Here is a 16,215-nt window from a genome sequence, read left to right as displayed (position 1 = left end):
AAGCACTCGAGTTGTTACGTACAGCAACTTTGTCTTTTTTTGCATCATCCCATTGGTACCAGACATTGTTTATTCGTAGTTTATCGTAGACTAGTGATACTTTGTCCCCTGATTCTTTGTTAGCCTTTGCACAGTTCCACAAGTTTCTTCTTATGTCCCGTACCCGCACCGAGAAATCTTCGCTAACCGATAAGTCTGTTCCTTTTAACTTGTGGCAGTTTTTGAACACTCGCGTTTTGTCTCGAAAGTCGAGCAGCTTAAGACTTATGGGCCTAGTTTTATTTGTGGCTGGCTCCCCTAGTCTGTGTATTCGTTCAATACCGACACCATCAATTTCGAGCTTCTGTTTAAACACTGTTTCAGTAACAGTCTCTTCTAGGGTGGAATTATCCTCATTTTGGTTTTCAGGTATTCCGTATATTATTAAGTTGCACCTCCGTGAACGGTTTTCTAAATCGTCTACCATCAGTTCGAGGGCAGACACAACTTCCTGTAAATGTGCAACTTGTTCAACACAGCTCGAAACTTTCGTGGCCAAAACATCAAGATTTTCTAGTTTTTTGCCAATTGAAGTCAATCTACCTTCTTTAATTTCCTTGATGTCGCTAGCAATCAGTTCTAACTTTTGTAGCAGCTCGTCCGTTTTGGGTCCGGGGTTGGTTTCGACATCGCCAGCTAGCAATAGTAGTTCGGTAAGGCATGACGCTAGTTCATAAACACATGAGCACAGAAACCTTGGGCACGGCAGCACAATAATGCAAGGGTTATCGGAGCGGAAGCATTTACAGTAATGTTTTCTCACCTGCATGAAAAATACGAAGGGATTATCCACCCGCATGCCAAGAATTCTGCCGTGCCCTTTGCTGCGCAGAGGATCGTCGATGGCCTTTATACTTTGCAGAGCGGGCACCGCCAGGGCGCCACATGTTTTCGCGTTGCCGCAGAATGTCTCCGACGACGAGTGGTAGTGACGATTCCAGTTGCTATCCAGGATCGGGGGCGTGGGACACAATATGGAGCCTGCGCCGTTGACCATGATCGTCGCCTCTGCTTGATGCTGTTCTGCGTTGCTCCTTGCCGGTATCAGCACCAAGGCAACGATTAGCTGCATGAAAAATACGAAGGGATTATCCACCCGCATGCCAAGAGTGCCGCCGTGCCCTTTGCTGCGCAGAGGATCGTGGATGGTCTTTATACTTTGCAGAGCGGGCACCGCCAGGACGCCACATGTTTTCGCGTTGCCGCAGAATGTCTCCGACGACGAGTGGTAGTGACGATTCCAGTTGCTATCCACGATCGGGGGCGTGGGACACAAAATGGAGCCTGCGCCGTTGACCATGATCGTCGCCTCTGCTTGATGCTGCTCTGCGTTGCTCCTTGCCGGTATCAGTAGCAAGGCAACAATTATCTGCATGAAAAATACAAAGGGATTATCCACCCGCATGCCAAGTGTGCCGCCGTGCCCTTTTCAAAACAAAATATTGTTTTATTTCCTGTAGTTTGTGTCGATTTAATGCATGTGCTATGTATTAGTCAAAAAGAAAGCGATTATCATGGTCAATTTCTCTGTTTATTGGCCAAATATTTTTCAGCACTTAAAAATAATCACCTCAATATAAGACAAAAGGCTTTTCTTTCAATTTAAACTCGTGCAATAGTTATATACGCCAAAAATACTTTTGTTTCGCGTTTGAGAACCTAACTCTCACTCTTTGATACACATATTTTTCGTGGTTATCTTTCAAGAATAATGAGAATAATTATGTGCCGTTAAAATAATTTACGAACATTTAGTACTCTGAGAGCTGCTGATTTGGCAATACAGACGTGCTTTCTAAGTGTATTGAGGAAAAGCTATGTGGCGAACTTCCTCTTTTTCTACCTTCGTCTAAACTATGGCCCAGTTCAAACCGTTTTATTATATATACAAGCACCTCAAAGCAACCAAACTAGCATTAAGATGTCATGTAAACGTAAGTGCGTGCGCAATTTGCAGTCTGCATTTTTATTATTTCATTACTCCTCCCCGAAAAATTCAATGTTTTTAATAGGCCTTGCAATTTTTCTAATAGGTCTGCCTCATTCTTTTGACATTAGCGTTAAATCTCTAAAAGCGATTTGTTTTTCATTTGAGACAAGTTCTACATGTTGGCCAACATTGCCCCTATCAGTCACACGTACGCATTAAATAGGAGAATGAAGCAAGCTTGATACAATAGAACATTTTTAGGAAACGGTGTTTTTCTGGAAGTTATTGTCGAACTGACCTGTCTTGTTCAAAGCGGTGGCTTAAAAGCTGTAAACTTGAAGCAGAATGTCCTGATCAAATTATTTCACTTCTATAACGTGTATAGAGTGAAATATTTCCCATCACATGAAAGAAACGCTGTATAAACTTACTTGTATTGCCTCAGTGGAACCTGATTCACCTAACTACCAATGGGAATAAATTGTTTCAGCGTACGTATGTTATAAATTCATTTTTTATGGATTGGAGTAACATCTAGTTTTGTCAAATATATACCACCGAGGAAGTTTCAAATCAAATAAAGCACAAGAACATTATATTCTTGTCTTACATTTGCTGTTACCAGCTCACCATGGTAAGAGAAGACATAAGGATTTCTTCGACTCTGCAGTTCAGCAATCACATTGTTCTTTAGTTGTCTCTTAGAGGATTTGCACGAAATATGTTTCTAGGGTTGAAAATTGGCTCAGAAAAATCAAATTTATAATTTCATGTCCCGTTCTAATATATTGCTATCAAATGAATTTCTAGGCTGCAAATGAATTTCTAGGCTGAATCTGCAGCGTAAATAAGTTTTATGTTTTCTGAAATGACGGTCACAATTTTAGAATTACCATGTTGTTTTCCAAGAATGCTGTTTACCGTGCACGTTATCTTTTACCCAATAAAGCAAACGTAGATAAATTAGAATAATTGATTGATTTGTGGAGTTTAACGTCCCAAAACCACCATATCATTATGAGAGACACCGTAGTGGAGGGCTCCGGAAATTCCGACCACCTGGGGTTCTTTAACGTGCAGCCAAATCTGAGCACACGGGCCTACAACATTTCCGCCTCTATCGGAAATGCAGCCGCCGCAGCCGGGAATCGAACCCGCGACCTGCGGGTCAGCAGCCGAGTACCTTAGTCACTACACCACCGCGGCGGGGCATAAATTAAAATAATTGATTTGCAGCTAATTCTCAAATAGTGTTCTTTGAAACTAATTGTGCTGTATTTTAGTGGGTACAAGTGACAGGCCGTCAACAATAAATCACACAAGGAAAGCAGTGCTGTCTTTTCATCAGTCTTTTTGTGTTATGCGATTCATAACATATAGTGTGTGCATGGTACCTTCTTTGAATGCCAATGAATACCTGTTACAAAACGTTAAACCAGGCAACGTACACGATTAACTGGAAGGACGCCGACTCTGGGAGGGCTTTCAGCCTGAAAAGCAAATAGCGCAACATTGAATTACAAGAAACTAAAAGATATACTTGCTCTCAGCTGTTACTTAATTGTTTATACAGGTGAAATCTCTGAATGCGTTAGGAGAAGAGCCTCTAGGCCAAACGCCGGCTTTTCAAACTTAAAAACCAACGAATAAATGAAAACCAACTGCACTTTATACAGGTGAAATGTTATTGCATCATGTATTGAGCAATATTAGCCCACTTATCGTCTTTGCGCTGAGTGTGGCACTTCGCATCTACAAAGCCGCGAAATATAAGTGATCTTAAGGAAGAATAAAAGGCGAAGCGCTGTGTAGCACACCTTAGTCTCCAACGAAGTAGAGCCGGTGTCCAGGTGCGTATATAAAAGCATTCACCACACTCACTTCGACTTCGTGAAAGTTTGAAACATGCGCTATAAATTATTATGTAAAGAGAAAACTCCTATTGGAGAATGCTTCATGGTAAGTGTCCTCGCAACGTCACCGGCCACTTAGAAAACGCATAAGAAACTTTGCTGATGCCTCTGTGCAAGGGTTAGGTATAACAAAAAAGTCAAGTCAAGTTCACTTCCAACACACGATGTTGAAGGTCTCTAGGAGGAAAGGTGTCGCAAAAATCTCGAGCAGCCCAAAAAAGTGAAACTTTTCCTCGCAGAGAGCTTGAATATGGATAATAGACGATTTAAAATGAGGACTGTTTCTATGTTCCTAATTAAAATTTCAATACGTTATTATTGATATAGTGTGAGACACACACGATTAGTACCAGCGCGATTGTTCGCCTTAGTATTGTGAGTCCAGTTTCTGCGAGTAAGAAGTTGACCACTTGAGGGACATTTTCTGAACCTCAGTAATGATGTAGTTTCTTTTGGGATAAAACACTTACCCAACTTGGGCCTGCAATGGGGCTTAAAGGTGGTGGTGACTGAAATGAGTCGAATATGACAACTTAGAAATAATAATGACTGTATCCAAAAGATCAGGGTTGCATATACCAGTTTACAGCACTATTTCCAAATTACAGTGAACTACTGAGGAGTTACCAATACTGAATACATGTTTTCTAGACAGGGTACGTGTACTTCAACATTGCGAGTGTAACAACAGTAGAAACTTCAAGATGAAGCAGTAAAAACAATACAATAGCCTTTTAATGTAAGTTAGTGTCCCTATTAATGCATTGCTGCACTGTCAATAGTGGTTTATAAACCGTAATAAGGCTGCCTGAACGGCGACACGCTTTAATTTCTGAATCATGCAACATACACTGCCCTAACATATTTTGTGTACGTAATTTCGCCTTGGTAATCTCATACATTCAATGCTGTTACAAACTTTTGTCAACTGCAGGCACTTGTTCTTCATTAGAAAAACCTCTTTTCCTTTGCGTCTCTGAATAGGTGTATTTCGTATGAAAACAAAACTAGTGTAGCTAAACCTTTGCTGCGTTTATAGACCTTGAGCAAAGCATCCGACTCTTCACTAGCTACCAGCTTTCCTAAAGGTTAGATATGGCGTACATAGCGAAACAACCACTTCAAATGTACTTAAACAATAACGCTGTTCATATCAAACTTGGAAGACAAGTTGAAAAAAACACACAAACACTTTCCTTTCCTTCGTTCAGTTTTCTAAGGAGGGTTATAAAGATCATTGGCATTTTTGTGTGCGATCAGCCAACAGCTCTAGTACAATAAATCACTTTTCTATTTGGTAGAGCTCTGCTAAGTACCGTTTTCCTGTGCTATCCAGAAACTCCGTTCTCGGTAACTACCATCTGCCATGCCGGACTTGGACCAACGTACGCTTCCTTCGTCACCCGTCACCTGCGCTGAAAGTGTCCCCTACGAGAGCCTCCAATCTTCAGTGGAACCGGCGAAAACGATGTTGGAGACTGGCTGTCACTTTACGAACGAGTGAGCGCTCTGAAGAAGGGGACACAACACGGAGAATTCGGCGCGGTTATCGTTCTATCTCTCGGGTGTGGCCAGTCTGTGGTCCAGAAATAAAAAGGGGGACGTCTTAACGTGGTCGCTCTGCAAGACTGCAGTCATGGCAGTATTTGATCGACCCGCCGTCACTCCGCGTCGAACAGCGTTTGCGCTCACGTGCTCAGGGCACGCGTGATACCTTCACCAGTAATATTGAAGACATGGTCACAGACGCGTCGACGCTGACATGACGGAAACCGACAAAATAGAGCACGTCATGAAAGGGATCATTGACGATGCTTTTCAAATGTTGCTGGCTAAGAACGCGACCACAATTGCTAACGTTATTACCTTGTGCCAGAGCTCTGAAAGAAAACGCACACAGTGAGCTCTGACTAGGCGAGTTCCAGCACCCAATGCAGCGCCACTCTCGAGTCTCTCCAATGGACCCAAAAGTGTGCCGCTTCTGACGGAAATTAAGGCCTTAATCCGCGAAGAAGTTGCAAGGCAGCTCTCACTGGTGTCCTTCATTCAAGAGCAGACCTCAACGGTGCCGTCCTTCATTTGTGACATCAACAAAGGAGAGGTCGCTGATATGCTGCCCTCTACCCTCGAGCAACACCTCGTGGCTGCCGCACTTACATAAGATGCGGTACCTCTCATGCCCGCGCGAAGAGGGACAGTACCGCCTACCCAGCGTCTTGTGAGTCGTACTCCTCCTCTTCTTCCTATATACTGGTCCAACACTACTCCCGTAAACCCTTGGTGAATGCTCGACAATCGCCATGTATGCATTGCCTGCGGGTACCCCGGACACGTCGCGAGGCAGTGCCGCCACTGGGATCAGACCTTCGATGACAGCCAACAAGTGCCTTACTTCTCAAGTTAATCCAACGCGTTTTATGCTCCCTTCACCGCACCAAAAGATACCACGCTGATCGTAGCCCTCGATTCTAACATACCCGTTCGCTATCCCCTCTTCACAGATCTCCGTCACCGATGCGTCGACGACCACTTACCGACGAGGGAAACTAGACGACGCAGTTCCTTAGGCAAGAAATGAGCAATTTTTAGTTTGCCCAAGTCCTCAGTCTCCTCCTAGTAATGTCATTGACGTCTTAATCGAAAACGTCGCCACACTCGCTCTTGTCGATACCGATGCCGCTGTAACTGTAATCGATGCTGAATTTCGTCGCTCAGTTCGTAAAGTCACAATGCCTTTTGCTGGACTGTCACTTTGAACACCAAGTACTCAGCTCCTTCAACCGACTGCAGCGTGTACAGCAAGTGCAACCATTGAAGACATTGTGTACTCGATAGAACTTATTGTGCTCCTGTCATGCACCCAGGACATCATCTTAAGGTTGGACTTTCCTTCGCACAACAACGCCATAATTGACTGTGCTCTAGCGGAGGGTGAATTCTCCTTCCTTGCCGACTTGACCTCCATCGTGGTGGAAGACACCTATATTCCACCATGCTGTTCGGCCTTTGCACGTGTCATGCAGTGCTATATCTGACGGAACGGTCTTCATCATGCCGTCTCAAAGTTTTGTTAAACGAAGAGCCCTTCCGTTGCCTTTTGCTGAACTTGATTTCGCCAGAGGTTTTGGCGCATTGCCCATTGACAACCTTCTTTCGACACCGCGATTTTTGCCTCATTGGCAGTTCCTTGGTGAAGTCGAGGTGATCGACTCTGCACGAATTGACTCCGTCCCAGATGAGGTATCAGCCGTGTGTGAACTGCTTGTTCTCTCCATGCCTGATGCAGCATCTACGGATTTATTCAGCGCGTTCATCGCCAAATATATGACGCCTTCACAGCGGTCGCAGCTCTTAACCGTGCTTCTGCACTTCCGCCCTTCATTCGACGCCGCACAAGCATCACTACGCCGTGCATCCACAGTTGAACACCACATTGATACTATCTCTCACTCACCGCTACAGCTACAGGCATATCACGTGTTTTATACAGAACGTCGGGTTATTGCAGCGCACGTCGACGAGATGCTCCGCCGAGGCGTCATCCGACCTTCGCAGAGCCGATGGGCTTCTCCGGTCATAGTCGTCGCGAAGAAGTATGGCTACATCTGGTTCTGCGTCAATGTTCGGAGATGGAACAAGATCACGTTAAAAGATGTTTACCCCCTGCCTCGCATTCACGATGCTCTTGACTGTTTACAGGATGCTGAATTCTTTTCCTCATTAGACTTGCGGTCAGGCTACTGACAGGTGCCAATGGCCGAGGCCGATTGCCGCAAAACCACTTTTGTCACACGTGACGGCTCGTGTTATTTTCCCTCATGCCTTTCGAACTGTGCAACACGCCTGCTACGTTGGAAACAATGTTGAATAACGTTCCGCGTAGTCTTGAATGAAATATCAGCCTATATTGCCTCGATGACGTCATGGTGTTTGCCCCTGCTTTTACAACGCACTTGCGCGACATAGCACGTGCATACATGCTTACCTAACACCGGGTTTCAAGCAAATCTCAAGAAATGCCTATTTGCTGTACGTCAGCTCACCGTTCTAGGACACGTTGTGTCGAAGGACGGCATTCTCCTGGATCCTGATAAACTGCGCCCCGTTACTGAATTTCCTAAGCCCGCTACCATCAAACAACTTCGCAGTTGGAAGAAAACAGGGAGGTATAGCAAACGTTAATAAACTGCTAGTAGATTTCATGATTAAGACAAAATCTTTCGTTGGCGATGAAACAAGTACTCTAAGGCAGTACGTGAATGATGCTGTGCGCAGCTTGCAAAGGGTAATGAGCAAGCACTCTCACTCGACCTTCACTAGAAATAGCAAACAGTCTAAGAGAAATGGCGACGACGCGGAAGCACTGATACATCATAGCCAAAAATACTCAGAGAAGTGTGGAACAATTAGAGATCTGGCAGTGGAATCGCCCCACTTTTCACCAACGTGCCGCAGCACTCCATAGTTATATCATTGTGGCACCGATTAAACCCGACGTTATAGGCTCGCATGAAGTTTGTGCCAGAATAGTGAAGCTTCAGCGTTATTTTGTTTTTCAGAACATAAATTATCCCCTCGTAGCGACGCTGGTAAACAACATGATTGCGGCAACTGATGAGTACGTAGGAACGCTACATATTGATCACCAAGTTACCAGTTTATTTCCCCAAAAGAGATGCAAGGCGTAGACTACTATAATGAGCCTATACAGTCCTCCAAAACACAAAGGCGAAGACTTCAATGAGCTCCTTGCTGAGACGGTTAAAATTACCGTAAACAAGGACTGCCTATTGGTTTTAGGTAACTTTAACGCACCTAGCACCACATGGTGTTACCCATAGGACTCGCCGAAGGGAACGCGTCTCGAACATGCTGCGTCTAGGCTTGGCCAGAGTTTAATAACTCTCCCAATTGCGCCCACGACAGTGGGCAACAGCGTATGTAGAGACACGTTTCTGGACCTCACTTTCACCTTCAAACTTAAAGACCCATTTTGGACAAAAGTAAAAAAGAACGTAGGAAGCAACCATTACATTATAAGTGTCTCCATATCGACTCCCAAACTGTGCAGATCAATAGGCGACGTGACGATCACAGATGGGACTGAGTTCAATAATTGAGATCCTCCACCCGATTCCGTACCGGACTCAATAGGGACATGACCGGGGAACATAAAGTCGGTATACGCAAACACTACAAAGAAAATAGCCCGAACCGTAAAGACGCCAGCAGTAGACAGCCGTCTGCTAAACCTATGGAAGAGCAAGTGCAGCCTAAAAAGAGTTAGAAACATCAATGCCTGAGTAGGACACTACTGCGTAGGATTGCTGCTCTTCAAGAGCTCAGTAAGCAAACGACTATGCAAGGAAATTGGCTACCGAGTGATGCGCCAAGTTCTGCCGTTCGCTTTAGCAGACAATGAGTACAGCGATAACTTGGCCGAGCCGAAGAAACATTCTTGACACAGATAAGTCCTAATGCACACAAAGCCGAGCACTGCAGAAAATAACAGACACATTTCCGGGAACGGAGCACGACCTCGTGAAGGCCCTCAAGGAGAGAAATATTGGCGACAGTCGCCAAGTAATTCGGCTAATCACATGAGTTACAATAGAGCTAGAATCTAGAAACTAGACGAGCCGATAACAAAGGAGGAGGCTGTTGTGGCAGCCCATGCCACCAAGAGGAACATAATCCCCAGTGAAGACCAAATTACGAATGCAACGATGGGGAACCTAAGCGACAAAACCATCAAAGGCATCACAAAAAATTCAAGGGGCACTATTGGCTCAATTGGATGGTCCCTGCAGAATGGAAAACCGCCAAAGTTATACACATTCAAAAACCCGGAAAAAAAAGCCCGCCCTGCAGGCGCTCAGACCCATATCACTTACGTCATGTATGGGGATGCTTTTCGAACGGGGCATTCATACCAGACTTCAGATTTTCATAGAGGACAGGGGCTGTTTACGGCCACCATGCTGGGCTTCGGCAGTGGTCTCTCTACACAGTATACTTTCCTCCTGATACAAAAAAGTTCTCAAAGGTGTTCCCAAGCACTTGCTGCTTGCTCTAGACTTAAAGGGAGCTTTTGAAAATATCTCTCATGAAGGTATACTCTCAGAGCTAAATATACTGGGTTGCGGGGAAAAAATATATAAGTATATAAAAGATTTTCTCACCGAGCGGTAGGCGACTATTGTATCTCAAGCGTTAGACCTGAGCAATTCCGAATGCCAAATAAGAGAACGCCTCAAAGAACCATTATATCTCCTCTCTCGTTTATTAATGCCACGCGTCGACTCGCTCGGGCCTTCGACTGTGTACCACAACTAGGTTATACCCTCTACTTTGACGACATTACACCGTGGGTCACACGAGTGTCCATGGCCAGCAAAGAGCAGACTCTGCAGGAGGCGGCACTGGCCATAGAAAACTTTGCCAGAACCAGTGGTCTCAGCTGCGCGCCAGTAAAATTCGAGGTGATCAGAATACACAGCAAACGCTACAAAATTAAAGCAGGAAAAGAAATCGAAATCGAAAAGCAAAAACTTAAAGAAGTCACTGTCGCTCTGATCCTGGGTTTCTGGGCTCAAAGCAATGGTAGAGCAAATTACACCATTAGTATTCTGAAATCGGCAACTAAACAAGTGGCTAGAATGATTGAGGGGATCCCCTTTCATTAAAAGGGCATAAAGGAAAGTGATACTGTGCGTTTAGTGCAGATGCTCTTAATGAGAAAATTGACATACAGCTTGATTTTCCACGCGCTTAACAAGAGCGGAGAAGAGCAAGTAGAATGTATCATCAGCGGGGCTTACAAGGCAGCAGTAGGGTAATTGATAAGAACTCTGACACACAGGCTTCTCGAGATCGGCCTGTATAACACGCACGTTGAACTGAAAGCAGCAATATTGATCTCTCAGTGCAACCGCCATGCCCAGACAAAGTCGGGAAGAGAGATAACATGAGGGCGGGTACGCCACTGCAACACCAAAACATAGACGATCACAAAGATCGAGTGTTTCACCATCGCATTGGCGAATATATTTCCAGAGCGCAACAATGGCCAGACGTACTTAACCATAGTCTCAGATTCGCAAGAGGCGTGTCGGCTATTCACGAAAAGGCGCCTCCGATTAAACACTTGCAAACATTTTGGTGGCGAATTGAGCAACACTTTTAGGTCGGTCTGGTGCCCGGAACATGCAGGCCTAGATGGTAACGAGAAAGCGTACGTGCCAGCTCGAGCACTCACGAACCGAGTGGAGCAGCATCTTTTCTCGCCGTTGCCACTACCCAGACCTACGCACGACGGTTTTGCGAGGAGGAGGAAAACGACCCAGCTCGGATGGCTCTGCGAGAGCTTCTTGCTCACCAGCGATGCACGCGGCAGAAATATCACACCCTGCCAGAATCTCTTAAAGGGGAAGACGCCATATACCTCCGTGAAATTCAAGCGGCAGTCTATCCAAATTTATTACGACCGCACAAAATTCATCCAACCTTGTATGGGCGTGAGTGTCCGCGGTGTCGCGACTCGCCACCAACTCTTTATCATATCTCGTGGAGTTGTGCTAAACGGTCAGATGAACTCGATCGCTCACAGCGTATGTATAAAAAGGAAAACTCTTTGGAGCAGTTGTAGGCACTCCTTGCTAGCTCGGACCCGGAGGTTCAACTAGCACTCCTGGATCAATCAATCATATATATATATATATATATATATATATATATATATATATATATATATATATATATATATATATATATATATTTATATATATATATATATATATAGAGAGAGAGAGAGAGAGAGAGAGAGAGACTGACACTCCCACGTTTAAATTCACTTATATACCAAACAAAATGGCTGAGAGAATAGCCGCCGTGCTAGCTCAGTGGTAGAGCATCAAACGCGTTATTCGAAGGTCGCAAGTTTGGTTCCTGCCCACGGCAATATATCTTTTCAGCCCCATTTCTTTCTTCACACTTACATTACACTTCAGTTTAATGACTTTCCCTATACTTTCCTTGGCATTACTGTGTGTTAGTTCTCATTATTATTGTGTGTAAACACTGAAAAATGAGCCATTAAGTATACACTTTTTCTCTTTTTCATTAACGAGGATCTCGAACTGTCAGGCTTGGTGCCTGAAGGTTGCATACGAGGCACTATTGGTCAGCTGCCAGCTTGTAATAGGTTCACGTAATACGTGACGCCACACTGGCTCATGAAGAGTGTGGCACACTCATTGCCATGGCTACAGATGGCGCTGACTGTACCCAATAAAGTGACTATGGGTATAGTCGCCGTGGTAGTTTAGTGTTAGAGCATCGAATGCCGTATTCGAAGGTTGTATGTTCGGTTTGTGCCCACGGCAAGTTATCTTTCACCTGCTTTTCTTGTTTCACATTTACGTTACAAGTCGGTCCAATACCTTCCCCTATACTTTCCTTGGCAATATTGTCTGTTATATATAAATATATATATATATATATATATATATATATATATATATATATATATATATATATATATATATATATATATATATATATATATATACCAGCACTATATTTAAAGGTTGACATTTCCGAAGTATACGGTGAAGTGAACACGTGGACTCAAATTCATGACACTAGGAAAATTCGGGTGGTCCAAATATCCGGAGACCTTCACTGCTAAATTGCACCACTCCTTTGAAAGCAAACCTATCCAAATTTACTATTTCCTTTCTACCTCATGGAGTGACTGTTCTGACTAAAACAGGTCGGTTCATTTTCTTTTCTTTATTCTTCTTTCAAATATTGCCCACAATTGCCTAAAGGTGTGATAGCAGGGGTCGACTGGCTGGACACAAACGAGTATTTATTAGAACTGCGCACTAGTTGTTCACTAAACCGGTTTTACTGAGCAATGGTTCTGGGGAAGAAAGAGCTTGCGAACTAGTTCATCTTGGTATGGTACAAATGTATATTAAAAGAATGGTCACTATGCTTACAAACATGATGTGGTTGTTGGAGGTATTTCACGTTTTGATTTCTAGTCTTTGTGCTCTACATGAGATATAAATTCACGTTTTGATTTCTAGTCTTTGTGCTCTACATGAGATATGAAGAATTGCATCTTCTCCCGCTAAAGGGAACCACGTGTAGATGCGAAGCAGTGGGCGCTTACGCTTAGACTGACGGCTTCGTTCGCGCTGATGGTCATAGCGGCGTTGAAGAGGAGGTTAATCTGCGGAAGCGCAAAGCACGCAGTGATGAACCGGTGTTCCTATCAAAACAAGCCAATGACTGCTAATTTGCAATGAGAGACACAACACTTCGATTAGGCGCTGAGACCCGCAGTCTGCTTTTAGTTAACACGCAGCCTGCAGAATTTTCTTGTTGAACAACGCACCGGAAAAATTTCCCTCTAACTTTACCATCTAAGTCCCGTTGATATAGTGAACGGTTGTGCAGCACGAGCAGTCCATTCTTTAAAAAAAAGTCACAGCATATCCGCGGAGTGAATGAAGATGAGTGGGGTGGAGCTTCGCAGGGGCTTATCGGTAAACCACGAATCATCCGTCCGCTAGCCGCATCAGTCTGTCCGTTCGTCAGTACTTGTTTGTATCTGCGCCTCCATGGGTCTGTCTGTCTGTTTCTTCATGTCATTTTGTATATATACTTGTTCATCCATCCCTCCGTTCGTCCATCTAGTGAGCACTCCAAATACCGCCATGTCACATCTTTCGATCATATATTTATCATATACAAGTAACACCATCCAGCGGACATTCCAAAGAATTAACGAGAGGTGCTAACCTACTACTACTGCATACATCGACAGTGCAAGACCAACGGCTTAAGGAGCCCCGCCCCTAAAAAACTTGCTAGCAGACACCGCTTGCGTTGGCCTTGCGAGGTGAGAGAGAGAAGCATAGGAAAGGAGAGAGAGGGAACATGCTCGATCAATGGGCGTTAAACGCCTCAGGGAGAGAGAGGGACAGCGAGCGTAGATAGAGTGAGAGTAGGCCAGCAGACGCTGGCTGCGTAGGTGTGGTGAGGCGAGGGGGCAGCGTAGGATTGGAAAGAGAAAGGTAGAGGACGCGTTGCGCAGGTGTGTAAACCTCTGAAAGAGATGTCTCGAGAAAGGAGTGGGTGGAGCGAGCGCCAACGTTATGAAACGAGGCAAGGAGAGCATGGGAGAGGGGGAGCGAAGAGGGCGATTGCCTTCAAGAGTGCTCACGCCCCACACCTGATTGAGGTCGAGCATGAGACATTCCGCATCCAAATTTTCACTCACAAGTTTTCCGGTCGGGAGGAGCGCAATGATAAGTTATAACGAGGTTTCATTTCCATATAACCTTCGTTCCACCCATACTGTAATCAAACACAAGAACACTATTGCAGACACCCCATTGTCATCTTTCTCGGAAAGCCAGCAAATGCTGCTCGCGCTGCTCGTTTCGTTCTCTTCTGTTGTGCCGCCGACTATACACCGAAACACGAGCCTCCCTTCCAAGAAAGATTCGTCCCAATGCTTCATTCGTCATGACGCGGGCATTGCAGTCACTGGTAGCCTATGGGTTCATTCAAATAATTAGGGCTTCATCTGAACCACTGGCACGACTTCAGATGCATGTTTTTGACGCCTTCAACAAAGTTGACTCTCTGAGAGAACCTCAAAAATAACGTCACTGACATGTTGAAGGACTTCATACGGACCAAAGTATCGCCGTAACAGCTTCTATGAGTGGCCATGACGGCGAACTGGGGTCAATACCTAAAGTTTCTCATCCGGCTTATAGATTAATGGCTGGAGATGTAGATTATAGCACCGTGTGTCATAGTCTTGCTGCCGACGAAAAGGTACACGCGCGAATTATCGGGCTTCTTCTGCAAGCTGAATTATGTTGTCGGCCCTCGTTTCAACGTAATGGTTTTCAATCGGCAACAAAGCGTTAGGCATAATTTTGACTTCACGACTATAAAAATGACGGTATGGTTTCATGCGAGTTGTCTCCTGCTGTGTCTTATCGTAAGCGAAAGTGACATAAGGAACTATTTGTACCCAGTTTTTATGCTTCACGTTGACGTACATGTAAAGCATATCCGAAAATGTTTTTTTCAGCCACTCCTTGAGACCATTCGTTTGTGGATATTAAGCTGTTGTGCTTCGGTGACAAGTAGAACAACGCCTTAAAAATGTGTAACAGCTCGGCTATGAACACTGTTCCCCTGTCCGTTACTACTAGAGACGGAGCGCCATGCCTCAAGACTACGTTCTCAATGAAAAAACGGAGTTGCTTAACTTGCCGTGCACTGCTCCATAGTCTTGGTTTCGGTGTAGTGAGTGAGGTAGCCTGTGGCTACAATTATTTAGCTGTGACCAGCGGCCGAAGTTGAAATTGGTCCTAGAATATACCTACTGACTTGAGCAAATGGAGGTTCTGGTACAAAAATAGGATGCAGGAGCCCTGCTGGTTTGACGGCTGGATCTTTCCTACATTGGCATTCAAGACAACTCCGAAGTAACTGTTGATTGATTGCGGTCAGTCCTGGTCAGTAGTATTTGTGTGTCACTCGGCAGAGCGTTCATGTGTAACCTTAATTACCAAATATTGCTTCATCATGGCACACCAGTAGTACTTCTCTTCGAAGGGGTGTGGTGATGACGGGTAAGTAGGTCTTTCAATGCGGAGAAAAGTTCACCTTTAAAGGACCTCATTGCACAATCAAAACGATGCTGGTCCTCTTCCAAAGAGTTTTGGCAAATAGTATGTGCGCCTCTCAAAGTGGCTATACCTAAATAGGCTGTTCCTTTATTGAGTATTGGTTGCGAACATTTTGGATTCAGCTCAATCTAACTCAGTGTCCTACCAGCTGTAATAGTGACGTCACCTACATGAGCAGACCACGAACAGTCAGATAATATTGTAACTATGAAGTACTTTGTTGCAGGTTAGTTTTCCATGACGGTGGTATTGTTTATCTGGAAATAAGCTGCAATCATTTGGATTTTTTTCGTAAAAAAACAAGGACACAATTATTTGTGTTTGAGTTCAACTTCTACGTGGATTATCAAGTAATAAAGCGGTCCAAGTCGATTTCCAGTTGTGGCAGACCAGGATCTTGGTCCCACTTGAATTTCCTCTAAAGACGACGATCTTTGGCAAACAACTGTAACCACGAAGCATTGCCCACATTAACAATATTTATATAAAGTAAATAGAAACTGATCCTGATACAAAACTGCACGAAATTCCTGAAGTCACTTCAGTGTACGGAAACCTCTTGGTGTTTTGAACACATTTGCAATGATCAGACAAACGGTTTTCATTT

General features: G+C 44.5%; 1 protein-coding gene across 5 annotated transcripts in view; it reads right to left on the bottom strand.

Moving 5' to 3' along the window:
* LOC142765408 (uncharacterized) overlaps nucleotides 1-16,215 on the bottom strand; it is a 228,458-nt gene that overhangs the window by 100,330 nt on the left and 111,913 nt on the right. For all 5 annotated transcript variants that reach the window (XM_075866375.1, XM_075866377.1, XM_075866376.1 and 2 more), the window contains 2 exons: nucleotides 4,353-4,391; nucleotides 3,418-3,459 (listed from right to left, as the gene is read on the bottom strand). In XM_075866375.1, the coding sequence (XP_075722490.1) occupies nucleotides 3,418-3,459; nucleotides 4,353-4,391 (81 nt within the window). The remainder of the gene's footprint in view (nucleotides 1-3,417; nucleotides 3,460-4,352; nucleotides 4,392-16,215) is intronic.

The sequence above is a fragment of the Rhipicephalus microplus genome, chromosome 6 (genome assembly GCF_043290135.1).
Source record: "Rhipicephalus microplus isolate Deutch F79 chromosome 6, USDA_Rmic, whole genome shotgun sequence".
Lineage (NCBI taxonomy): Eukaryota > Metazoa > Arthropoda > Arachnida > Ixodida > Ixodidae > Rhipicephalus > Rhipicephalus microplus.
Note: the sequence above shows the minus strand (reverse complement) of the source record. Positions and strands in the feature narration are given on the sequence as shown.